Source organism: Populus trichocarpa, chromosome 10 (assembly GCF_000002775.5).
Source record: "Populus trichocarpa isolate Nisqually-1 chromosome 10, P.trichocarpa_v4.1, whole genome shotgun sequence".
NCBI classification, from domain to species: domain Eukaryota; kingdom Viridiplantae; phylum Streptophyta; class Magnoliopsida; order Malpighiales; family Salicaceae; genus Populus; species Populus trichocarpa.
In genome coordinates this window covers 19643840-19670937 of record NC_037294.2, presented here as the reverse complement: position 1 = coordinate 19670937, position 27098 = coordinate 19643840, and the positions used below count along the sequence as shown (strand labels likewise).

At 35.1% G+C, this 27098-nt stretch overlaps 4 protein-coding genes and 1 pseudogene across 4 annotated transcripts; 1 reads left to right on the top strand and 4 right to left on the bottom strand.

Annotated features, from left to right (window-relative positions):
* The first annotated feature begins 994 nt into the window (after nt 1–994).
* On the top strand, nt 995–5876 carry LOC18102724 (uncharacterized). Its single transcript, XM_024611246.2, has 9 exons — nt 995–1194; nt 1280–1341; nt 1503–1593; nt 1859–1945; nt 2081–2134; nt 3877–4061; nt 4578–4660; nt 4768–4868; nt 5387–5876. The coding sequence occupies exons 1-9, from the start codon at nt 1147–1149 to the stop codon at nt 5600–5602; spliced, it is 927 nt and encodes a 308-aa protein (XP_024467014.1). The 5' UTR covers nt 995–1146; the 3' UTR covers nt 5603–5876.
* Nucleotides 5877–6142: 266 nt separating this feature from the next.
* LOC18102723 (heat shock cognate 70 kDa protein 2) lies at nt 6143–8820 on the bottom strand. The gene is made up of 2 exons (XM_006378653.3): nt 8451–8820; nt 6143–8090 (listed from the first exon to the last, which is right to left on the bottom strand). Exons 1-2 carry the CDS (start codon nt 8662–8664, stop codon nt 6355–6357), a joined length of 1950 nt encoding a protein of 649 aa, XP_006378715.1. The 5' UTR covers nt 8665–8820; the 3' UTR covers nt 6143–6354.
* A 7591-nt stretch (nt 8821–16411) lies between these two features.
* Nucleotides 16412–19263, bottom strand: LOC18102722 (heat shock cognate 70 kDa protein 2). The gene is made up of 2 exons (XM_006378652.3): nt 18953–19263; nt 16412–18356 (listed from the first exon to the last, which is right to left on the bottom strand). The coding sequence occupies exons 1-2, from the start codon at nt 19164–19166 to the stop codon at nt 16624–16626; spliced, it is 1947 nt and encodes a 648-aa protein (XP_006378714.1). The 5' UTR covers nt 19167–19263; the 3' UTR covers nt 16412–16623.
* Nucleotides 19264–22414: 3151 nt separating this feature from the next.
* LOC18102721 (heat shock cognate 70 kDa protein-like) lies at nt 22415–26353 on the bottom strand (annotated as a pseudogene).
* On the bottom strand, nt 24893–26525 carry LOC127903945 (uncharacterized). The gene is made up of 5 exons (XM_052456493.1): nt 26360–26525; nt 26235–26242; nt 25955–26014; nt 25477–25577; nt 24893–25055 (listed from the first exon to the last, which is right to left on the bottom strand). The coding sequence occupies exons 1-5, from the start codon at nt 26523–26525 to the stop codon at nt 24893–24895; spliced, it is 498 nt and encodes a 165-aa protein (XP_052312453.1).
* Nucleotides 26526–27098: the final 573 nt, after the last annotated feature.

The window sequence follows — 27098 nt, the reverse complement described above, 5'->3', positions numbered from 1 at the left end:
GTTTTAATTAATATCTCTTTTCTATTATTATTTTTAATAGCAATTATTTTTTAATTATACAAGGTGTATTTAATTTTTGAAGAGGTTAGTATGATTTGTTTGTAATTTCTTTATATTTTACATTGATTAAATATTTATTTTTTATGATATTTTTAATACATGTTACCTTACATATTATTTTTTTCTTTTCTTTTATTCAATAAATTTTACATGTGTGTCGTTTTTATTACAAATTAATTTTAATAAATAAATTCATTAAACACAACCAACCATATAGATCACCCGTTCTTTTGGTTTTGGATAAATATTTTTTTCATTTACTATTGTGATCTCCTTTTTTATATATGTATTTTCTTGATTGCTGTGGTTGCTTATTTTTTTTCAATATGGCTCAAATAAAGCTAACTTATTTTGTTGATCGGGACTATAATTTGAGTTCTTGGTTTTTGTTTTTAAAAAAACACGCTTGCAGTACTAAATATTTTACTAAAAAAATAATATGGACCAACAACATAGCGCAAACACAAGACTAGTTAAAACTCCACTTAAGCTAACCATTTAGTAGGTGATCCAGTGGTAAGAGTTTAAGACTAAAGGGTTTGATCCCCTTGTGGTCTTAGGTTCGAGCCACGTGATTGCTAATATGATGACCACTGGAGGCTTACATGATCGTTAATTTCAAGGCCCGTGAGATTAGTCGAGGTGCGCGCAAACTGACCCGAACATTCACATTAATAATAATAAAAAAAACTCCACTTAAGCTCTGTATTCTCTATAGTCTGTTTAATATTGTGGTAACAATTGGTTTTCAAAAATATTTTTTATTTAAAATACATCAAAATAATTTTTTTTTTTAATATTTTAATATTTATTTCTAACATCAATATATCAAAAACAATTTAATAACATGAAAAATATTAATTTAAAAAAAATTTAATTTTGTTGAAACCATTTTTACATAACAAAAACAAACGACCTATTTCACTCTTGAACCTCAACTAGCTTCGTAAACCCTCGCTTTTGCACCTGCTACCCGTCTCTCCCTCTCTCTCTCTCTTCACTGCCACGCCCACACACAAGTCAAGCCTTTGAAGGAGTAATTTCGTCGATCAATTGGCGTACAAGAAGTGAAGAAGCGTAGGAATCATGAAAGGCAGCAAAACTACTATCTTGACACTTGCTGAGAAATGCAAGGTTTCTCTCCTTCCTCCCTTTCTCTGCAACTCCAGAGTTTGTCACTGGTTATTGTTAAAGTAAAAATCTATTTACTCTATTGCAGAATATACTTGCCTCCAATTGGCAAGCTCAACTTAATACCATCAAAGCTGATGCCAAAGGAAGGTGCCCATTTCTGTTCTAACTATCGGGTTCTCATTTTCTTTGCCCTTTATAGATTAAAAATCCAAGCTTTTGTTGGTTCCTTACAAAAGTTAAAAAAAAATAAGAAAATTCTCAAGTTGATTAATGGGTTTCCTTCTTTTATTTATTTGGTTTCATGTTAGCAAGGGGGGCATATACAGTTCAAAAGTCAAGTACATACTCAAGAAGGGGAAGCCATATCTCTGGGTTAATGAAAAAGACATGCATAATGTGGTAATGTTTTCACTACGGTTGTGGGTTTGCAATGTTATGTTCATTTAGTGACAATTTTTCTGTCTGTTCGTGTTTTAATGCCTATAAGCTGAACTAACAAAGCATGAAATCCTATTGCTTTGTTATATAAAGAACTAAAATTATTTGAAGAGAGTACCCATAAATTACATGATCTTTGATTTTCATTTGCGATGAAATTTATCTGCTAAAGTTGTCCAATTATCATTTCTGATGCTGTTTGATTCATTCCCTTTCTTTGACATAGAACACAATCATTGATGACCGTGCTTCATTGGCTGTTGCTAGTCCCTTTCCAGGACCCCTGGCAAATTTATTCAAATCGATGCAGAAGGTTAGTTCTTAATTTGGCTTGAACTTTTTTTGTTGTTCAGTTGCTTCAGAGATATCTTCCCCTCCCTTCATCATTTCAACTATACCCTAGATATGCAGCTAGGGCCTAACATGCTGATTTGTACTCATGCTGCAGTTACCAGCTAGGATTGCGATAACTGGGAATGTTGTGCCTCTTAAGGAGGAAAAGGTTTGGCAATTTATAACATAACTTCAAATGACTATCCTTTTTCGGGTGTGATAAGGGCACATATATACATATATGTATGTATATATACACGTACACACACACACACACACACACACACACACACACACACATATATATGTATGTATGTATGTATTGCATAGAGACTAGTCTCTGTTAATTTTCTGTGAACTTTCAGTCGTGCAGTGAAGAATTTGTTTGATAGAAAATGGAGACTTTTTTATAGCTGATGCTGCAGAACGTTATTTCTTTGAAGAATTGGCAATGCAAGTTTAGGAGCGTTCCAAATAAAATAACTGATGTAGGAATATATACCTTGCATGCTGTATCTCTATGCCTCTTGATACTTAACTGATGTAGGAAGAAAAGGAAAAGGATATCTAAAGATAGCTAACATAGCCAAAGGTTGGGTGTCTGGGTAGAAAAAGAGAACAAACTCTTCATAAAATTATCAAAATATCAAAGTCGTCGTTTATTTACAGCATTAGCGGTCCTTAAAGATTAGTTAAAATCCTAAATCCTTGTAGGAAAATGATTCTTAGTCTTAGTCCACAAGTAAAACAACTTAGCCTATAAGGAAATGCTTTAAAAAGCTGCATGCTAATCACATGACCCTAGATTAATTAAGTACCCTAATATCATAAATATTCTAAAGAAAGCTCCCGTTATTCTTCTTGGGCTGGAAGAAACTCATCCTCTAGCTAAAATCATTTTTGCCTCGATCTCGCGCATGTCCAATCAAGACTCTCTAATCCCTTTTCTTTTTTCACCTCAGGTGTATAAATACTATAGATACCAGCTTAAGTCCCCACATGTTAAATTTTGCATAATAAGAAATGTCAATTGACAACTCATTTCTCTTTCTTTGACTTTTAGAATAATGAATTGCAAACCTCAAACTTGCTTCATCGACATGTATTATATTTATATAATCCTTGAACAAATCTACTTTTGTGATTATAGCAAACTTGTAATCAAAAGAATCAACATATCATAAATTAACAATTTTCTTTTATTGAGTAACTTTCATGTTCTCTTTGCACCCAACCTTTAGCTTATTGATTCATTGCCATTATTGTCATTGTTCATGCTATGACTAACATCAAGATCATCATCAAAATAAAGATCATAAATTGATGGAGAATCCTAATTCACATCTAACTCATCGTAGAATGTTGAAGAACTCCAATCTGTGACTTTTTTCTCAACATATATTGCCTGTAGTAAAAGGATTCTTAGTCTTAGTCCACAAGTAAAACTACTATAAAGAAATTGCTTTAAAAAGTCACATGCTAATCACATGATCCTATATTAATTAAGTAACCCTAATATCATAAATATTCTAAGGAAAGCTCCTGTGTCATTGAGCAATAAGAGCAAAATATTGTTTCAAAGTTCGAATTCAGTGTCCTTGGAAGTTTGTTATTAATTCATAAAAATACATCTGCAACTAATATTACCATGAGAGAACGTGCAAATCCATATTTAAAGTACTCCTGTTACTGAACCTAGTATGCAATAGGAGAAATGGCTGGCTTTCTCTGATCCTAGGAAGCTGCGAGATCTTGGTGTTCCAACAACTCGTGAGTTTAGTCTGATTGGTGAGCAGAGCATTGATGCCAAATCAGAATCTATTCTGTGCACTGTTTTGATTTTATACAATATCATGTTGAGTGTGGAAAAGGGAATACTGCCTTGACTATATACCTTTTCTCTTGTTATAGGTTCAGCTGGTTGCAGAAAGCCTTAAAGAAGTCATGCTTTCTGAACAGCGGCAGATCAATGAGGCCCCCTATACAGTTTCTGGTGTATTAAGTTCTTCTAATCTTATTACCACATCACGAAGTGAAAACCTTAAGGAGCTATTGGATGGTGTTGAAGAATACGGTGTTTATAGATTCAATCTAAGGTACAAAACTCTCAGTTACACAGTATCAGTATACTAGTATTGTCAGCATCATTGAATATGGATCTAATTTTTCTGAACTGAAATTCTGAAGAACAAGGAAATCCTGGTCTTGAATTAAGAGAAAAGTAAGAAGTGCGCATTTATTCATGCATAATGAAAACTGAACATTTCAAGTGTTTGAATTTATGTAGACGGGCACTAACACATTTTAAGGTTCTGCATTATGCAACTTTGGTAGTTAAGTGGATCAAGTCAGTAGTAGAGGTCAACCTTTTCTGATAGAGAAAAAGTCATCAGAGCAGGAAAGACCATTGTATGATGTTGCAATAGCGAATCTGCTGTTGCCTCTTGTTATAAACCAAAGTATAACCTTTCATCTTTCTGAAAGGAAAAATAATAATAATAATAATGTATATCATGTTATAGTAGAATCTCATGCAATAACGATTAGGATGAGTGTCTCGTGTTTGAAAAAGAAAAATAAACAAGTAACAAGAATTGTGAACTTTTTGTCAGTTCTTGCATGTTTATTGATGGCCATGGACGCACTCACGAAGTGGATATGGAAGCTATTGAAGCGTCTAAAGTAGATCCATTAGGTAAGACCCTTGTTAAAACTTACAAGAAAAGATGATTGCTTGTTTGAATATAATGTGCTTATATTGTCGCTAAAGAAATATGTCTCTTAACTTTGTTTCTCCTGCAGCATTTCTTTCCGCAAAGCTAATCGATGGCATCAATCGAAGTGAATCAAGGCGTAGAGCTCTAGTACTTTTTTGTTTCGTGTACTTGAATGCAGATGCAAGGGTAAGATACATGCATGCATCATACCTTTTTTTTTATATACATATACACGATTACTTTTGACAGTATCAAGTATGCAGGAGATAAGTTTCAATTCTCCTGTCATTTAATAGGTTTGAAAAGACCATTTAGCCACGACATAGGACCCAGTCAATCAAATTTGGGGTGTTCAGCAAAAAAATGTACAAGCACACAATGATCTATCTAGTCACCTTACGTGGTACTATACCGAGCAACTCTAGCCATTAACGAGAAGAGAAGATATAAATTAATTTCATAACCTTGGGTCGAAGAGTCTCATCAATCAAACACTCTCCTTGTCTTGCATTAAATGTTTATTAGCAACAAAAATAAAGGAAAGCCTTACCGAGCAACACACTTGAAATGTTCATCCTTACATGTCTGACTACTAGAAAATGCCAGTTTGTTCTTCACAAGTGCGCGGGGAACAATTACTCATAATGACAAATTTGCATTTGGATCTCAGAACCCTCAATGTAAACTATTGTCTATTTGATCAGGATGCTTTTATGCTCGCTGTTGACCGCAAGGGATTTGATGTGCTGGCAAAAGTTCCTAGTTCACGATTAAAGGATGGCACCAGTGAATACGTATGGAAACAATTCAGATTCCCTTTCAAAGAAGAGGCGCTTGATGTTGAAACCTTTTGCCATCAACTTGTGAAAATGGAGGAGGAGGCTGTCAAGAAGGTTTCAGGCTACAGCGGTTTAACATGAAGGATGATTTTGACGATATTGCAAGTGAAGGAATCATCCAAGAAGCGTGTGACAGTGAAAGTTTTGCATCTGCTCGGAAGATGGATGTCTAGAAGGGTTTTGAAGACAATAGCTTAGAATCCGAACCATAATATTTGATGGTTTATCTGGTGCGTGCGCATGTATTTCATACATAGGGACAGATAGGCCCGATTTAATTCTTGAGGGGAGAGGTTTTTGTTAAGAATATGGCTCTATATTTCGCTCATCAAAGAAAGCTATGGGTTTCTATTTATCATTTTCCCATGGTTAAATTGGTTAACAATTACTGTTCATTTATTTTCGCAGAGCTAAATTTGCAGAAAGGCTAGTAGAAGTCATCCGCGAGAAAAACATTAATGGTAACCCGTTCAAGAAGAAGCTTGTATTCGAATGCAAACCCTGGGCGAACACGATGGAACTCATACAAGAACAGAACTAAACACGTCAGTTAGACTAACCAATAGTTCAGGAATATCATGTTCTTCCATGCATGGAACTATACCATAGGCGCAAAACACGAACTATAAACTGGTTAATATATATATTTCGAGCGCGATAATGTATTGGAGAAAAAAACTGAAATAAGAAAATCTTCAACACCATGACTAACTGCAGAAAATAGAAATATTATAGTGTACTAATATCCACGACGGCGATGAAAACAAACACCTAAAATAGCACCCACCGCCTACTCATCATATCATTATAACAAAAAGATCAAACGGGCACACTTAATCAACCTCTTCGATCTTGGGACCAGCACCACTGCCACTAGCTGGGGGAGTATCATCATCCATTGCACCACCCATGTCACCACCTCCGGCACCTTGATACATCTTGGCAATAATGGGATTGCAGATGCTCTCGAGCTCTTTCATCTTGTCCTCAAACTCATCAGCCTCAGCAAGCTGGTTGCTGTCCAACCATTGGATAGCCTGATCAATGGCATCCTCTATCTTCTTCTTGTCATCCGCAGCCAGCTTGGAACTGATCTTGTCATCCTTGACAGTGTTCCTCATGTTGTAAGCATAGTTTTCCAGAGCATTCTTTGCCTCAACCTTTTTCTTGTGTTCCTCATCTTCTGACTTGTACTTCTCAGCCTCCTGAACCATCTTCTCAATATCTTCCTTTGACAACCTACCCTTGTCATTAGTGATCGTGATCTTATTCTTTTGTCCTGTAGTCTTGTCCTCTGCCGACACATTCAAGATACCATTTGCATCAATATCAAAGCAAACAGTGATCTGAGGAACACCCCTAGGTGCTGGAGGAATGCCAGATAGCTCAAATTTTCCCAGTAAGTTATTGTCCTTTGTTCTTGCTCTCTCACCCTCAAAAACTTGGATCAAGACACCAGGTTGGTTGTCAGAGTAGGTCGAGAAAACTTGCTCCTTCTTGGTGGGAATGGTGGTGTTTCTTGGGATCAAAACAGTCATAACTCCACCGGCAGTTTCCAATCCAAGAGACAGGGGAGTGACATCAAGAAGAAGTAGATCCTGCACCTTCTCATTGCCTTCCCCGGTCAAGATAGCAGCCTGGACTGCAGCACCATATGCAACAGCCTCATCAGGGTTGATGCTCTTGCAGAGCTCCTTCCCATTAAAGAAGTCTTGCAATAGCTGCTGCACCTTGGGAATCCTGGTGGAACCACCAACAAGGACAGCGTCATGGACAGTGCTCTTGTCCATCTTAGCATCCCTCAAACACTTCTCTACAGGCTCCATACACTTCCTGAAGAGATCCATGTTCATCTCCTCAAATCTTGCACGAGTAATGGTTGAATAAAAGTCAATACCCTCATACAGAGAGTCAATCTCAATGGTGGTCTGAGCAGTGGACGACAGAGTCCTTTTTGCCCTCTCACAGGCAGTTCTCAACCTCCTAAGAGCTCTAGGATTTCCACTGATATCCTTCTTATTTTTCCTCTTGAATTCTTGAACAAAGTGGTTCACCATTCTGTTATCAAAATCCTCGCCTCCAAGATGGGTATCTCCAGCAGTGGCTTTCACCTCAAAGATACCCTCCTCGATGGTAAGAAGAGAGACATCAAAAGTACCACCACCCAAATCAAAAATCAACACATTCTTCTCCCCAACACTTGTCGCCTTCTTGTCAAGACCATAAGCGATGGCAGCAGCAGTAGGCTCATTTATAATACGCATAACATTCAGACCAGCAATAACTCCAGCGTCCTTTGTGGCCTGTCTTTGAGAGTCGTTGAAGTAAGCAGGGACAGTGACCACAGCGTTCTTGATAGCGGTACCAAGGTAAGCTTCGGCAATCTCACGCATCTTAATGAGAACCATTGAAGAAATCTCCTCGGCGGAAAACTGCTTCTCCTCACCCTTGTAGGTAACCCCAATCATAGGCTTGTCACCAGGACCAGAGATGACCTTAAATGGCCAGAGCTTGATATCACTCTGGACTGAAGCATCAGTGAATCTCCTACCAATCAACCTCTTTGCATCTACAGTAACATGACCAAACACCAATTAGCTACAGAGCTCACTCAGTTAACTCAGTAATGACTAATAATTGAAACTACAGGTAAGAAAAAAAATTAACCAAGTTTATGCAGAAACTATAAAATACCAGAAAACAGCTTATGAAGCTTATGCAGTAACTACAAAATACCAGAGAGCAGCTTATAATAAATAAAAAGAAGCTACTGGATCTTAAAGCAATATCCATCCATCTACCAAAACTAAAATGTCTAAATAGAAACAACACAAGATCCTTCTTGGATAAGATCAGAGCAGTATATATATAAGATCCTTCTTGGCTAAAATCAGAACAGTATAAAAATATATTCTGAAAGAATACTAACCAAAGACAGTGTTGATTGGGTTCATGGCGACCTGGTTCTTAGCAGCGTCGCCGATCAAACGCTCAGAGTCAGTGAAGGCAACATAAGACGGTGTAGTTCTGTTGCCTTGATCGTTAGCTATGATTTCCACTCTGTCGTGTTGCCAAACACCAACGCATGAGTATGTGGTGCCTAGATCAATGCCGATTGCCGGTCCTTCTCCTTTTCCGGCCATTATAAAACGATTTTAGAATAACGCGGGGGACGATAAAAGAGAAAATTGAGTTTTCGGGTTTCGCCTTCTGCGATGGTGTGCGGATTAGAGAAGGGGGATGCGTATATACGTGTTTTTTTTGTAAGTTCTGGAATGTTCTGTGAAGAAAGAATGGATCTGTGCCGTTGATTTTGAGTTTGTTGACGGTTTAGATGGGTTGAAGAAAATTCTGAGATGGTGGTTTTAACTTATTGGAGACGTTTGTGGTTTCCTTAAAGGGGTGGGTTTTCTGACCCGGTCGAGCCGACATGCGAGTTTGTAAATTAGTAATGGTACAACGACATGTCGCAAGGAGCATTGGGTGAATGATTTATTAGTGCTGCCTGTTTGTGGGTTCCTATAATGCTGGCATTGGTAAAATACATGCATGGTTTATTTGTTGTAATGTGCTATGATTGCCCGCGATTTGAATTGTGATTTTTTTTCAAAATTTTATCTAACTTTTTCTTCGTACAATTGAACTTTGTTAGCTAAATTTTTATTTTTAATTAAAAGACACGAGACTAAAGTGAAAAAATACGGTATCAAATATGACATTTTCAAATTTATTTGTGAAATATATTTTAGTTGCCCAACTTTTTTTTGCTATAAGTTGATCGGTTCCTTTAATTGTTTAAAAATACATTTTGGTAGGAACATTTATTTTCATTATTTTTCAGTTTTTTTAATAGGTGGAGAGAGATGAGTTGTCAGATTTTGGCGAAAAGAGAAATTTTTTTGTCGATGACGATTTAACCACCAAACAAGTTAAAAATAGTGTCAACAAGTTCTACCAGATAAATGGAGTTATATAGTGGTTGTTTTAAATCTCAATATAGCCTAAAAACCCAGTTCTAGGTCAAGGACGCAATATTTTTTTCAATTTGATTTAGTGGTTTGGATTTTTTTTAGGCTTAATGGGTTAATAAGTTGGTTTCTTAGTGTTCTGATGGTGTTTGCAAGGTAATTTGTGGTCGAAAAAAGGTTTTTGAGTAAAAAACCTGTAGGCCTAATTTTCCAGCCATCACAGTGGTGTTCGAAATCTGGACTGGCAGACGACACGACATGTCGTTTGCCTATTCTTTTTTAAAGAAAAATAGGGATGGACAACTTGTCTGCCGCACCTTTTAAAAAGGAAAAAAATAGCAGGCCTAGGCGCGCGAGCCTGGGCTTCAAGGCCCACGCGTTCGAGCTTTCCCTTTTTAGGTATTTTTTTTTCAACTAGTACTCTTTTTATGTCTTTTTAAAAAATAGTTATTAAGTTTGTTTTTTAATTAATACTCATCCTTTGTCTTCTTCTTTTTACTTGTTTCGCATTCTTTAAAATAACAATTAATGTTTTTAATTATTCTTCATGAGGTTACAATGATTCATCCGTAACTTTTTTTTATATATTTCATATTTCATATGAATTAAATTTTTTTTATAAATTAAAAATATTTTTTTATAATATTTTTAATACGTGCAACCTTACATAATATTTGTTTCCCTTTATTTTATTCAATAAACTTTACGTGTTTGTTAATTTCTATTACAAATTTTTAATAAACAAATTCATTAAATACAACTAAGTAAATGGCTCGTGTAGCGCTATTAAATATCTTGATTTATATTCGTCTCTTAATTTTTATTTATCTTCAAATTTTTTTCTATCAAATTATCCTAACCTCATGATAAATGACACATGATAGACACATAATCTTGACATATCTCATGTCTAGGTCATGGATTTCGCATGCTAACCCAATTTTGCCCAGAGCAATATTTGTTTTTTGTTGTTATTACCTCATGTTTTATCACATTATCAAATTAATCAAAATTTAACTCAATTATTAAATTTCTCTAACTTTTTTTAAAACATGCTCGTCACCTTTTTTTTAGGTTAAATACATTAGCCCGGCCCACGGTATTCCATGGATTACCAATTTAGTAAGAGGCTAAACAAGGAGCTAAAAAACATAAAAAGTTGACGACTGGTTGTCAATTGTTTTCAAAATCATTGATAGTGGTTTTCTAGAATTATGATAACGGTTGTTAGTTTGTTTTTTCAATTAAAAAAATTCAAAAACAATCGAGCTTTATGTTTTGATTTCAAAAAAAATTTTAAAAACAAAAGAAAATAAAAACCGCAAATGATACCAAATCATCGCTTAGCTTTCACTAGATAAGTGGTCCTAGGGTTGAGCATTTTCGGTTCGGTCCGGTTTTGGACCAAAATAAACAACCAAACCGAATTTTTTTAAAAGTTTTTGAACCGAATCAAAAACCAGTTCAAACCGATTAATTTCGGTTTGGTTTTTTTCCCTTCCAAACCGGTGGGTTCGGTTTGCTTTTAGCAACCCAATCCTTATCAAGCCAAAACAGGGGTTTGCTTTTAGCAACCCAATCCTTATCAAGAATTTGTACATCAGCCATGGCACAACCTTTTACTTGTAAAGGACTGCCTTATTTTTTTTTTTTTGTCGCATGAAAGCTTCAATAGCAACTGAAGAAGCTCCCTATGAGTGAGTCATAGCTCGTTTGAGTTGAAAATTTAGTGTGTTCGAGTTCGATGAAGAAGAAGAAAAAGTCGAGGAGAAGACTATCTGTGAGGTTTATTGAGTAGGTGTTTGTTTGTGTGCCTGTGGGGCGGGCTTGCTAGTTAAGATCCAGAGAAGGAGATAATTGAGAGATGCAGAGAGCAAAGGCAAAGGGAGGGGAGAGATGCAGAGAGCGGCGGCTGGTTTTGTGTTTAGGAATGCTACTTAGGTTTAGGGTTAAAAAACATCCTATTTATACTTGTTTTTTTTTAAGTGTTGACCTGGTTGAACTGGTTCGGTTCAATCGATTTCAGACTTTAGAAACCAAAACCGAACCGAACCAGAACTTTTTTGTGATTTTTTAATTGGTTAATTCGGTTTTTTTTTCGGTTATTTTTTTTTTCTGGTTTTTTTGCTTTATCGATTTTTTTGCTCACCCCTAAGTGGTCCGCACTCTTCCATAGGCCAGGTTGATATTTTTTTATAACTTGATAAAATGATATTCAAGCATAACTACTATGTTTTGATGTATCAGAACAAATTTCACGACTCGAGTCATGGATTCTATAGGGTTTAATAAGATGCTTAATTTAATTATATGATAAAAAATAACGACAATAAATGTATCGATGTCAATTCGAGTTGACATTTCATATCATTGACTCGAGTCATGAGACAAGAACCATTATATATATAAAAAAAATATGAAGTTCGATTCTTAACAATTCAATGTTAAATGATAAAATTAAAAAAAATAAAATCAATTTAAAAAAAAGATAAAAAATAAAAGAATGATGATCAAATTTGACTTAAAAATAAAATAATGGAATATGATGTAAAAGCCCATAGGCAATCTAAATTAGTATGGTAAACCTGCAATATGAGTCGTGAGACCGTACTATCCTCATAGAAAGTAAGATAAAAATAAATAAATAAGTTGAATTTTCAATAAACCCAATATTGAATGATGAAATAAAAAAATTAGTGTAAAAAAATAAAATAAGAAAGACAATGAAAATCTGGGCTAACATTTCATATTTGTGACCCAGGTCATAAGACAGGGATCACCATATCAAAAAAAATCACAAAGCCTAATTCTCAAATAATCTAATATTTAGGGATAAAACTAAAAAATAAATAAATATAAAATCAATATAAAAAATGGATGCAAAGAAAAAATAAAGACAATTAAGAGAATGAGAATAAAATCCAACACAAAAAATAAAATAAAATGATGTAAAAGCTATGGGTCAATCTGGTTGAGTTAGCTTTATAAATTTATGACCTAGGTCGTAAGGCCGATTTATCCTCGTAAAAAGTAAATCGAAAAAAACAAAGAAGCTCGATATTCAATAAATTCAATATTAAATGAAGAAACTAAAAAAGAAAATCGGTGTAAAAAAAAGAATAAAAAAACCAATATCAATCTAGGTCAACATTTCATACTCATGACCCAAGTTATGAAACCAAGATCACCGCAAAAAAAAAAAAACTATAAAACCCAATTCTCAACCAATAAAATATTGAGGTACCAAATTAAAAACACAAAACCACTTTCAAAAAATGATAAAAAAAATTAAAAGAATATGGATCAAATTTGACATGAAAATAAAATAAATTAAGATGACGATGGATGAAATAGAAAAATAAATTTAATTATAAAAATGATAAAAAAATTACAATTAAAAGAAGAAGGATCATATTTGTTATAAAAATCAAATAAAACCAGGTGGTAAGGGATAGAATTAAAAAACAAATTCAAAACAAATAAAGAGCAATAAAAAGAATGAGTACTACAATTGAAATAAAAATAAACGGGAGGAAAACTTTTAATTTTGGTTAGATTAGAACATATCTTGAGCAATTGAGAGAGACAAAAAAAGGGAGGAGAAAAAAATTTCATTGCCGTTAAATTGTTGTTCATAACGCCATATGCGCTATCTCATTTGACGTGTCGCACTCGACCTTTCGTATGACACCATGATTGGATGTTTTTGGCCATCAAAGGAGGCCACATGCACCGCCATTGGGTGGGGGTCGGTGACCCCCACCCAATGGCATGTGTGTTGCAAGTAACCAAAACTTTTTTTTAATATAATATTTTATATTTGTGAAAATACTAAGTTATCCCTCATCTAACATGATTATAATAATAAAAAAAAAACTTAAGGAAAAGATGTAAAAGCTCCTTAAGGTCATTTTAATAATTTTGTTATTCTAATGGTAATTAAGTAATTTTATTGTGTTTAGTATTAAAAAAAAGATTAAAAAGCTTTTAAAGGACAGTTTTGTATTTTTTTAGTTTTAAGGGTAAATATTTATACTGTGTAATTTTTTTTTATCTCTAATCAATCTGATAATGATCAATGAACCATGATGAAAATATTATACTACCTCTAAAACAAGTTAAGAGATTTTGTTTGAAAAGAAAAAATAAGCATTTCACCATGCGAATCCATGGTGAAATACGAGTGCATACACTGTAAAAAGTCGAGCTCTTTTAGATTTTTTATTAAGTTTAGACCCTCATTAATTTCAAATTGAACCATATAATTTGAATATTAATTTATAAATGTGCTTAACTTAAAGTTTTACTAATTTTCACGTTACATAGCAATTATTGGAAGGAAAAGTTTTTCGAAAACTTTATATTTGTATGTAAGTGATTATATATTCTGTGTGATGTGCTCGAAACTCCAGTGTTGAGGTTAAAAACTTTTACAGGCTGTTTGCAAATGAAGATTTGGGTAAAATTGATTTTAACTCTACAATTTATTCTTGAAAAGAGACAGTAAAATAATAGCATCTTATACATTTTTTTCCCGCGCAATCATAAAAAACACATGGTTGTTCTGGTCAAATCCGCTCCTCTACTGTAAAATTGGGTGTGATAGATCTTAAATTTTCATTTACTGCTCACTTGCAATCCCTCAAACCTTGTGTGTAAGTTAAGCGATGATAGATAGCGTAGATGGTGAAGATAAACAGACTCGTTGAAAATTATAAAGGAAAACCTGAATTATAATTTTTAAATATATTAAATATTTAAACATATATTATTAATGAATCAACGTATTCTATACTAAAATTCATTAACTCGAAAGATTCATGGATGGAGAAGCCGAGAGAAAGACAACTCATTATAAAAGTTCAACAAGAGTCGAGACCCATGGAAACGAAAACGAATAAAATATCAAACTTAATTTTATTGGGTTCAACTACATACTAGATCCAAACACTTATGTGTTTAGTAAGATATTAAACCCAATTCTCTTGAACTTACCTACTTGCCAGGCCTAATCGCTTACAAATCTGGCAAGATATCAAACCTAACTTCCTAGAACATGGTTACGAATGAGGTTTAAACTTTGATCAAAGTTTGTAGAGCGAGACCTCTTCAAGAAAACTCAATTATCCAAACTGAGTCAAATAACAATTTTTTATCTATAAATAATAATATAAATAATAAGGTGTTACATTCTTTAATTTTCGACATGAATGGTTACCTCGCACTAACAACAAGGTAGTTAGCTAATCAACTATATCATCAAATTTTTCGACAAAACCATGTCCTTTACAGGCAAATAAGTTGTCATTTTTAGGATTTTAAATGCAAAACATTTAATAAGAGGTGTAGTCAGGTAATATGTCTGTTTATATTTGCATTTTAAAAGTATTTTTAAAAAAACTTGAAATTTTTTTATGTTTTTTGCTTTAAATTAATATTTTTTTAATTTTTCAGATTATTTTGATGTTCTGATATCAATAATAATTTTTATTTAAAAAAAATATTATTTTAATATATTTTCTAGTAAAGAAATATTTTAAAAAACAACCGCTATCATATTTTTAAGTACCATTAATATCCAATAGACAGGGACTCAATCAGTAGGTCTTCTTGGATCCAATTGAGAATTGATTGACTATGGGGGATAAATACGTTATTTTCAAAACAAAAATCAACAAAACTAACTATTGGGGATAAATACGTTATTTTCAAAACTAAAATCAACAAAACTAAGAGTCTGTTAAGATTCATGCAAATGTTCAATTGCCCTAAAAATATATTTGTTTTAATTTTAATTTTTATTTTCTTATATAAAATTAATTTGCCTACATATTTATAACATAAATATACCAAAAGGGACAAATCTTGATCCATCAGCAATCAATCAATAACGACATTTTACATCCCGTTTGACAATACATCTAACTACATGGTAAGCTATGTAACCAAACATAATCTTAATCTCCAACCCTTCTTCTTGTCAAAACAATCACCAATCACCGTTCTCAAGTTATATTTTTTAATATCCAAAATCAATGAAAATTTATTAATTTAAACCATCTAATCCAACCGAAGACGAGAATAAAAATAAAAATCATCGAATTTAACTACGGAGAAGGTGGGTTGTTCTGGGCGTGCACCGATCTCTCTTTTGATTAAATTTTTTAGAAATGTTTTTCCATCACAGGAAATTTGCACTCAGAAACATAGGACAAACAAACAAGTACAACAACAGCTTACAAACGCTCCAACAATTTGTCTTGTCCTGATTAAGAGAAATCATTTAATTTGAATGTAATGTTGTTTCTTAGAATGGTTGCTCAAGCTATTCTCATATAAAAAGAGAGAGCGAGAGAGAGAGAGAGACCTGCTTAAGCTGCTGATGGTGACGGTGATGGACCCTTGAGAATTCATGGTTTTAGAGTTCCTGCTTAGATGAGAAAGAAGATGGCCCTTCATGTGGGGCTTAGTTTGGACTGGAATCCATCAACTATATTGATCTCAGCGGGGCTTTCACATGTCTTTCTTAGAGACCCAATTTAGACGCACAAACCATTGGATTTGGTGTACGCGGGGGGCTCATATGATTGCGATTTCTGGTTCTGGGCTTCACGGAATAGCCCTTCCGATTTGTTATTCAAAACCCACAGCTCTATAACATGGTTGCTACTGTATTTTTGAGAGTTCAGTCGACCTCAAGGTTTTGCTGTATTTCTAAAAGGTTTTGTGTTATAAAATTATTTTTAAAAAATAAAAAAAATATTATTTTAAAACAAAATCAAACGCTAACTGCGGGGTGAGACCAAAATCAATTATACAAATGATAATAATGATAACAGTTTAAAATATTTTTTATTTAAAAATATATTGATATCACTTCCTGAACCCCCTAACAAATTCATCGAAAGAAAAAGCCAAGAGAAACATCAAAACTCGAGTTCCAGCATTTCAGTAGATAATGTAGTTCGAACAGAAAGATGTAAAAACAGATAGTCCAGCCCGTTCAAGAGGACCGCAAAATCAACAGCCTAAAGAAAATAGGCTACGTAAAAAATAAGAAAATATTCCAGACAAAAGGCATGAATCCTCATAAAAATAAAACCAAAATTTCCATCATCATTGTCCTCAACTCACTTAATCGACTTCCTCGATCTTAGGACCTGCACCGCTGCCACCAGATGGAGGAGCATCATCATCCATGCCACCACCCATGTCAGGTCCAGCACCTTGATACATCTTGGCAATAATAGGATTGCAGATGCTCTCAAGCTCCTTCATCTTGTCGTCAAACTCATCTGCTTCCGCAAGCTGGTTGCTGTCTAACCACTGGATAGCCTGGTCAATGGCATCCTCAATCTTCTTCTTGTCATCAGCAGCGAGCTTGGAGCTGATCTTCTCATCCTTCACAGTGTTCCTCATGTTGTAGGCGTAGTTCTCCAAAGAATTCTTGGACTCCACCTTTTTCTTGTGCTCTTCATCCTCTGACTTGTACTTCTCAGCCTCCTGAACCATCTTCTCAATATCTTCCTTTGACAACCTACCCTTGTCATTAGTGATCGTGATCTTATTCTTTTGTCCTGTAGTTTTGTCCTCTGCTGACACGTTCAAGATACCATTTGCATCAATATCAAAGCAAACAGTGATCTGAGGAACACCCCTAGGTGCTGGAGGAATGCCAGAGAGCTCAAATTTGCCAAGCAAATTGTTGTCCCTTGTCCGTGTCCTCTCACCCTCATAAACTTGGATGAGCACACCTGGCTGGTTGTCAGAGTAAGTTGAGAAAACCTGCTCCTTCTTGGTGGGAATGGTGGTGTTCCTTGGGATCAAGACTGTCATGACACCACCGGCAGTTTCTAGACCAAGAGATAGAGGAGTAACATCCAATAGAAGTAGATCCTGCACCTTCTCATTGCCTTCACCACTCAAGATAGCAGCCTGTACTGCAGCACCATATGCAACAGCCTCATCAGGGTTGATGCTCTTGCAGAGCTCCTTCCCATTAAAGAAGTCTTGCAATAGCTGCTGCACCTTGGGAATCCTGGTGGAACCACCAACAAGGACAACGTCATGGACAGTGCTCTTGTCCATCTTAGCATCCCTCAAACACTTCTCTACAGGCTCCATACACTTCCTGAATAGATCCATGTTCAGCTCCTCAAATCTTGCACGAGTGATGGTTGAATAAAAGTCAATACCCTCATACAGAGAATCAATCTCAATGGTGGTCTGCGCAGTGGATGACAGAGTCCTTTTTGCCCTCTCACAGGCAGTTCTCAACCTCCTGAGAGCTCTAGGATTTCCACTGATATCCTTCTTATTCTTCCTCTTGAATTCTTGAACAAAGTGGTTCACCATTCTGTTGTCAAAGTCCTCCCCTCCAAGGTGGGTATCTCCAGCAGTGGATTTCACCTCAAAGATACCCTCCTCGATGGTAAGAAGAGAGACATCAAAAGTACCACCACCCAAATCAAAAATCAACACATTCTTCTCCCCAACACTTGTCGCCTTCTTGTCAAGACCATAAGCGATGGCAGCAGCAGTAGGCTCATTTATAATACGCATAACATTCAGACCAGCAATAACTCCAGCGTCCTTTGTGGCCTGTCTTTGAGAGTCGTTGAAGTAAGCCGGGACAGTGACCACAGCGTTCTTGATAGTGGTGCCAAGGTAAGCTTCGGCAATCTCACGCATCTTAATGAGAACCATTGAAGAAATTTCTTCAGCAGCAAATTGCTTCTCTTCACCTTTATAGTTTACTTGAATCATCGGCTTGTCACCAGCTCCAGGGACAACCTTGAAGGACCAATGCTTAATATCACTCTGAACTGCGGCATCACTAAATCTTCTACCAATCAAACGTTTAGCATCTGCAATATATAAATCAACACCAATTAATAATCACACCCACTTGAACAAACCAAAGTACATAAAAACAACTTAATTAACAGATACTCCACAACTTGTGAGTCAACACCAATTAATAATTATCCTATCAACCCCCGTTTAACAAAGGAACATTGTAAAAAAAAATATAGTGACAGATATACTGCAACATATTATAACAACTTAAAGTACATTAAAACAACTTAAAGTCATAGATCCAACAACTGAAGCAGCGATCAGATTATATTATATAATAATCTATGGAAATCGTATGAATAAAACAATTTCTACGCAAGAAAGATGTGTTCAGAATTAATCATTCAAAAATCCCCTTCCAATTATTTCTAGAAACGTAGAAATCACTCCTAAATTACACACATAAGTTAAAATAATATTCAGAAATCAAGTAACAATGGCATCGCACATTGCATCGAGATGAAACTTTCCTAAACAGATTTATAAATATACAACCCTTAACTGCACCCTAAACACGTAACATTAATCATAATTCAAATCCACAAACAAAATAAAAAAATTGAATCCAGATCTTAAAAAAAGTCAATATCAAGAGAATACTAACCAAAAACGGTGTTGATGGGGTTCATGGCGACCTGATTCTTAGCAGCATCACCAATCAAACGCTCTGAATCGGTGAAGGCAACATAAGACGGTGTCGTTCTGTTGCCTTGGTCATTGGCTATGATTTCCACTCTATCATGTTGCCAAACACCGACGCATGAGTAGGTAGTGCCTAGATCGATACCGATAGCCGGTCCTTCTCCTTTTCCGGCCATTGTAACTAGATCTAAAAATAGCGCGGCTTAGAAATTAAAAGAATAAGAATTAGGGTTTGCGTCACTAGAGAAATAAAGAATGAGAGTTTCCGAGGGTTAGTGGGGTATTTATAGTGAGCTTGTTTTGAATTCCATTCTAGAATGTTCGATGGAAGAAGGGTGTTTATCTGGGCCGTTGGATCTTGAGTTTACTGACGGTCTGGATCTGTTGATTTTTCTCTGGTTTTCAATTATGGAAGTTTCCGTAACGCGTGTGGTCTTTGTTTGACGAAGTCGGCGATACTGCGTGATACCAAACGGCTTGTCGTGTGAAAAATGGATTCGTCATTGACAACCTGGATTTGATTCACTCTTTACAGAACACGTCATCCCCGTTTCAATAGTATTACCGTTTCAATAGTATTAACAAAAAAATAAAATAAAAAAATGTAGGGAAATTATTGTAGCATTTTTTACCGCTGTTATTTATTGTGTATTGTAGTAGTGTAACTGTGTTCGTTTTAGTCTCTGATTTTTTTTATTCGATTGCATTCTTTTATGGTTTAGCTAATTTCTTTGAATTTCTTAAAAACAAAAACAATTAGAATACTAGGAGTCAAAGTGTAAAATGAGGAAAAATTGCATGGCCAATCTAAAATTTGCATGAAAAAGGTTTTTCAGTCCATCTATTTTTGTTTTTTTTTTTCCCTTCATAGTCCCATTAGTTTTTGGACTTTCAATTTTAATTCAAAAGTTCATTGTTCTCTTATTTTAATCTATAGGTTTGAGAAGGGGAGAAAAAGAATTGATTAGCCATATTCTGGCTATGATAAATATTGTTTTTTTATATTAAAGAGTTCTATTTGACAATATAAATTTTATTAATTAGTTTTTCCCCTTTTATTTTGACAGAAAAAATAAATTAGTTTGAGAAATGATTTTTTCTGATTTTATTTTATTTTTTAAAATAACTTTTAGGGTGTTTAAAGTTAATTTATTGGTTAATTAATATTCTAAGGATAATTATTACTTGTATTAGGTGAAAATAATTTTTTCAATAAAAAAAAAGCATATCTATTTACTGACCACCTTACTAGTCAGGAGCCTGCCCAGCCTTTCTGCTAATAAAAAAAGAAAAGAAAAAGAAGAATAAGCAAATAATTCTTTTTTCTTCAGCGCAAAGGCACTAGGACGTTTATTTGATTAAGTAGCTTAAACATACATGAAAAAGAATATCCTTTTATTAAATACTATTCAATGTATATTTAGTTTCTCATGATTTCATGGTGTTTTTTTTTTAATTATCAAGTGTGCTTTCTTCGTGCATGACTTGTTGATTTGACTTTGTTTTTTTTTTTTATATATATATAAAATTATCAATTCACTTTTACATAATTATTCTCATTTCATTATTGTTTTTTAATGTCATCGTATTTGTTAAAAACTAGACTTTATTATTTATTTATTTTTTTCTTTCTATAGAGTTATCATAGTTTCATGATAGGTTAACTCGACTTTTATCATTTTTTTAAGTTATTTTTTAATTATTTTTTTAATTTTATTTTCCAATACTGGATTAGTTGTGAATCAAGCTTTGTATTTTTTTTTGTTTTATATGAAGCTATCACAGTTTCATGATTTAAATTATGAGTTTGATAAGATAACTCAGGTTAATATTTTTTCTAATTTTTCATTGCAACATTTAATTGATTGAGAAATAATATTTATATTTTGTTCCAGTTTGCTTTTTATAAGATCACTATAATCTTAATATTTTAAAAAGATATTGTTTAATATGTATTGAGTTAAAGGTTTTTTTTTTTTTTAGAAAATACATTAGTAATATCTAATTATTTTTTTCACATTCTATTTTTTTATCCGATCATAATGTGTAGAACAAACTAATGACATAGCTAAGCCTGATTCTCGTAATACACCATGAATTTTAGCCCTGAATCAAATTAATTATCCTCGCGATAAAACTTCTCAAAATTCCACCCTCGAGGAATAAATTTGCTGCAATGTGCTCATCAACCAACTCTAGAATTCTATCAATTTTGACAACGAAATGGTCCTCCTACACATCAAAAGCTTTTATTTAAATACAATACTATACTTGCGAGTACTAGGGGTTTGCTTTGAAATTGCCTGGGAGATGGCTTCATGGGGATTTTGGCGTCGTGTTTGTCTGTGAAGACAGAATACGTGGGCTGCTGTTCTGGGTTCGAGAATTATCTAGCAATAAAGATATAAACAGATAGAGTTCGCGATGATAATTTTTTAAAGAATTATTGGATATAAAATTGAATAATTCAAGTGCGAAGCATGTTACAAGAAATTTACCAAATGACACGTTACTGCTGATTTTTATTTTATTCTATTTTATTTTTTTTAACTAACATAGTTGTTCGAGTCAACTTGTGCACATCTCGACTAATTCCACGGGTCCTGAAATTAACGATTATATAAGCCTTCAATAACTCTAAGGTTTATGAGACTCGAAAATATTTAGAAAGTAAATATATTTTCCTAATTTTTTGATGCTGTAATGATTCCAACACTATCAATTCACTAGAAATACAAGGGCCATGCCAGGTGTTGATAGCAACATCAACTTGGTATGTAATAATTTAGATATGTAATAATTTTTTGATGAAATGTAACGAAGGGGTATTTTGTTGTTTAATATAAAAAAAATTTATCCATCGAGAAACAGATAGAAACAATAGGTTAGTATAAGAAACAGTGGAATGGGCTAATGATTGGTAGAGTGGGAATAACAACATCCCAATATAGTTATCAGAACCCTAATGTGACTAGCGGGAAGGACCACATTGCAAAACTAATTTTGTTTAAGGATGAAAGTATGGAATTTTTGAAGTTCAGGGATAAAGCCTAGGTGAGTATTATTACAATATGGTCGTTTCACTATTAGCTTAGAGCCAGAGAATCCTTAAGAACTGTCCTCATCCCAGTAAACTAGCAATGCTTGAGTTAATTTCTGCATTACTCGAAGTCATGCTACAACAGCATAATGCCATTTTTTAAAACTAACACAGTTTTCGTCAGCAATTATGCCTGATCAAAAGGTAAATAACGTTGTGGCTCTTGTTTGAAGAAGAAAGCTGCCGTAACTGTAATCCAAGATAGCATGTTAGGCCATTGATCTTCCATTTCACCAAGGACATGATGGTTATGTCACGGCCTGGTCATCAAGGTGTTTTAAACACCAGATCAACTATTTCTTCTTTTCCTCCACATCTGTATGCAATCATGTAAAATGTTATGTATATTTGAACTTGAACCAGGTAGGATAGCGTAACTAGTACTATACATGCAACTTTGATTTTTCAAACCGTGGAACTCAAATTACTTTAAATCCCCATACTGATGGAGAATTACATGGATAACAGAGTTTGAGAATATAGATTGGTGTGGTGCTGAAATACTTCTGGACACCACTATCCTGATTAGTTCTTTGACTTGTACGAGAATGAAATCATAGATTTGCGTCAATTGGCTCCTTGACAATTTGAATTTTTTATCCTGATAACTTCCTCTTCCATCAACCTACCCATACCAGCACCATCATCCATGGAAATCTTTATGATGATTGGATTGCAGATGCTCTCAAGCTCCCTTATCTTGTCAGCAAAACCATCTTAATTTCCATGCAAGCTGGTTGCCATCCTGCAACTTCATGGCCTGGTCAGTGCCACCTTCAATCTTGCTCTTGTCACATGTGGCTAGCTTTGAGCTTCTCTTCTCATCCCTAATAGTTATTCTCATGTTGTAGGCATAATTCTCCAATTCACTCTTTGCCTCCGCGCTCTTCATGTGCTACATTTCGTCCTCTGAGACCATCCTTTTAATTTCTTCTTTGGACCACCTGCTACTGTCATTGGAGATTGTGATAGTCTTCTTCTGACCACTGGTCACATCCTCAGCTGATAAACTCAAGATACCATTTGCATCAATGTCAAAGGTTATTTCGATCCGAGGAACACTTTAGGGTGTTGAAGAAATACCAGAGAGCTCAAGTGTGCCCAGTAAGTTGTCATCTCTAGTTTGTGTTCTCTCTCCCTCACAAATCTTGATCAAGACAGTAGGTTGATTGTTTGAGTAGGTGGAGAATATACCATCCTTTAGTGTGGGAAGCATAGTGTTCATTGCGATGAAAACATCCATAACACCACCAACAATTTCCAACCCAAGGGACAGAGGTGAAACATCTAAAAGCAGCATGTCGTCCACCACCTCAATGCTTTTATCACTCAAGATACTAAGCCTGAACAGCAGCACCATAAGCACGTAAGCAACTGCTTCGTCAGTATTGATGCTCTTGCAGAGGTCCTTACCATAGTAAAAGTATTGCAATAGCTGCTGTACCTCGGGAATCCGACTAGAATCACTAATAAGAACAACATCATCGATGCTGTTTTTATTCACTTTACCATCCCTCAAACACTTGTTTACCAGCTGCAAATACATTCTAAAGAAATCTGTGTTCAGCTCCTCAAATCTTGCACCAGTAATGATAGAATAAAAGTCTATACCTTCATAAAACAAATCGATCACAATGTTGTTTGGGCAGAATACGAGAGACTCTTTTTGGCTCTCTCACATACAGTTCTCAACCGCTTGAGAGCTAGAGGATCTCCACTGATGTCCTTTTTTCCCTCCTTTGAATTATTGAACAGAGAGATTCACCAATCGGTTATCAAAGTCATCATCTCGAAGGTGGGAGTCTCCAGTATTGCCTCGCACTTCAACTTTATGCTCTTCAATGAAAAGTACCGCCACCCAAATCAATGATCAGCACACTGTTCTCACCAATATGGTTTGTTTCCATGTCAAAGCCATAAGCCATGGCAGCATCAGTGGGCTCATTGATAATACGAATAACATTAAAACCAGCAATCGTGCCAGCATCCTTTGTAGCCTGCCGTTGAGAGTCATTAAATTAGGCAGGAACAGTAATCATTGCATTCTTCACAGTGATGCCAAGGAAGGCTTCAGCAACCTCACGCATCTTTCGGATTACTATTACAGAAATTTCTTCAGCAACAAACCTCTTTTCACCCTTGTAACTAACCACAATCATGGGCTTGTCAAGCGGACTAGCAACAACCTTGAATGGGCAGTGTTGGATATCACTCTGAACAACAACATCACTAAATCGCCTCCCAACTAACCTTCTTGCATCTGTATTACATCACCAATACTAGCTTTAGGCACAAAACTTGTTTTCTTTTAGCATAAAATTTCCCATATAAACTAACATGAAAGAAACAAAACTTTTCACCGAATCCTTGCACGAAACCAGCAAGCAAAAACATAAGCCACACGAGCATAACATGATCTAAAATCTAAAAAGAATGATGTAAGGTTATTTTTAAGAATACTAACCGAAGATGGTGTTGACAAGTTGGAAACAACCTGGTTCTTAGCAGCATCACCAATCAAACGCTCTATGTTGTTACCGTGATCATTTAGGATGATCTCAACTCTTCCGATTTGCCAAACACCAATGCAAGAAAACGCTGTTCCCATATCAAACCCAATCGTTTTAACACCACATGGGTGCATTTGGTAACTGAACTGGATATGACAGAACAAGTAGAGGTCCCGTCTTTTGCTCTCACAGCCGCCACTGCTATCGCCACCGTCCTACGGTCATTGCAATTTCTGTGCGTCCGTAGACCTCATCATTCTTCCATTACTGTTAGGAAAAAGTAAATAAGGAATCAGGAGTGGGTTTTCCGCAACCCTACAAGGGGGATCAAAATCCCCAGAATCTTTTCTCCGCTCGTGGATTTCACGTTGTTACCGTTAGACATTTCATTTGCTCTATCATACTCAAGTTGGGTTGGGCCTTGGTAAGCCAGTCTTGCTAATATAGGTTCAAGCCTGTTTATTGTTGATTGAGTTCTTAAGCCCATAAATTCACTCTTGATTTTCATACCACGAAATGGATTTTGTTTTTTCAATGGTTTCTGGGCCCGTCAAATATCTCTGTTTTTTTTTTTTCTTTTTAATTGTTTATGCCATTCATTTTATATGATTAAGTATCTTTAATATCATATATCTCTCTACTTTTTGACATAAATGGCTTTACTTTTGTCAAGTCAATTGTTGCATCAATTCAACTTCGTACTAGAGGGCTCGTTCATGTTCTGCAGTACCCTGTGAATACTCCGACGGCATGAAACATTCTTAATGTTAGTCGAGTATCCGGCTTCAGTAATTTCTACCTCAGTAGCCAAACCAACTTGTTGAATTCTTTCATTTAGAGCACAAAGGATGCAGAAAGCCTTGACAAGAAACATACCCTACAAGTTCTATGACAACTTTAGGATGAAATTCACGTCCAACAGATTCAGTCATCTCTTCAGAATGAAATCGCAATTTCATATATACATCCTTGCACATCTGCACCAGTGCATATTTGAATAAAAATGCCAGAAATTGCAGCTCATAGAGTGATGTGATTTCAAATCCCAGATATTGTAGCAATTCGACTGTTGTGGTGAGATCATACCGATGTTTTAACTTTTCAGTGCTTGCTTCATTCTGGTCTAAACAATCTTTAATCAAATAACAAGCAATGAGCTGATCAGCAAAAGAAAGTCAAGACAACAAGGCAAAAACAAAAAAAAAACATGCAAGTTGGAGCACAACCATATTGGAATATAAACAGAAAGGGCAGTTAAAAACCACCTGGAAGAAAATAGCATCTGCTCCATCAGCCTTGAGCTTCTCATCAGTCTCCTAGAACATCTTCGACAAGTCTTCTTTGGACACCCCACCTTGTGATTTGTGTTCATGATATTTTGTGCAGCACCACTGTACACATCCTTAGCTACCACCTTCAAGATACCATTTAAATCAAATGTCAATGGGACACTTCAATCTGAGGAACACCTCTTGAACCGGTGGCACATAACATGCCAATTAATAAATAAAATCCCTCAAAAACACCAAATGCTGGAACAATGAAAATTTTTCCAACATTACTCTTTAGCCGGTACTTGGTAAAGAATACGACTGTTAAGCATAAAATTTAGTTTCTTTACGTGAAGTATTTACCTTACAACCTAACAAGCAAGAAAAGACATACGCGTAAGAAATAAAATATATTTGCGATTCAAAATCTTAAATTCTCTGAACAAAACAGAGTGCTAAGTTTATCCTTCTTTTCCTTGAGTACTCACACAAGATGGTGTTAATGGGGTTGAAGAGGGACAGGTTCTTGTCAGCATCACCAATTAAGTGGTCCGTGTAGGTGAGGGCATCACAAGATGGTGTCATTCTGTTGCCTTGACCATTTGGTATTATCTCAGCTCTGCCATGTCCCGAAACTCCAATGGACAAGTACATCGTCCTGGGATTGATTCCAATTTCTGGCCCTCACTTTGTTCCTGCCATTATTGGAAAGAAGTATGTACAAAAAGAATACCAGATAAAAAGGATCAGGACAGTTTCGGGTGAGACTTGAGTTTGAGATCAGGTCACCATTGACTTGAATTTAAGACACACGGAATTCGATAATATAGTACTACATTTTTACCTCTAGCACAAAAACTGATATGGTCAGTTTTGGTGCTTGCACAAGGACTTTGGGAAACTTATGTGATGATTGTTCATTTATGATGCATATGAATGGAATCATAAGCTTGTTCTGACTAAGCTCTCTGTATAAGAATCTGCAACTTGTGGTCTTGACAGTGTTATCAAACAAACAAGCAATGAGCTAATCCTAGAAAAAGCCGAATACAATGAAGCAAAACCAGAAAATATGCATCTGCGGCACAACCATATTGAAATGTATAATCTGTAAAAGACAGTAAAAAAATCACCTATGAACAAAATAGCACCATTTCACCATCACCATATTCTAATCATCGAAAGAAAGCCTGTCGATTTCATCAATGATTGGACCTGTGCCATTGC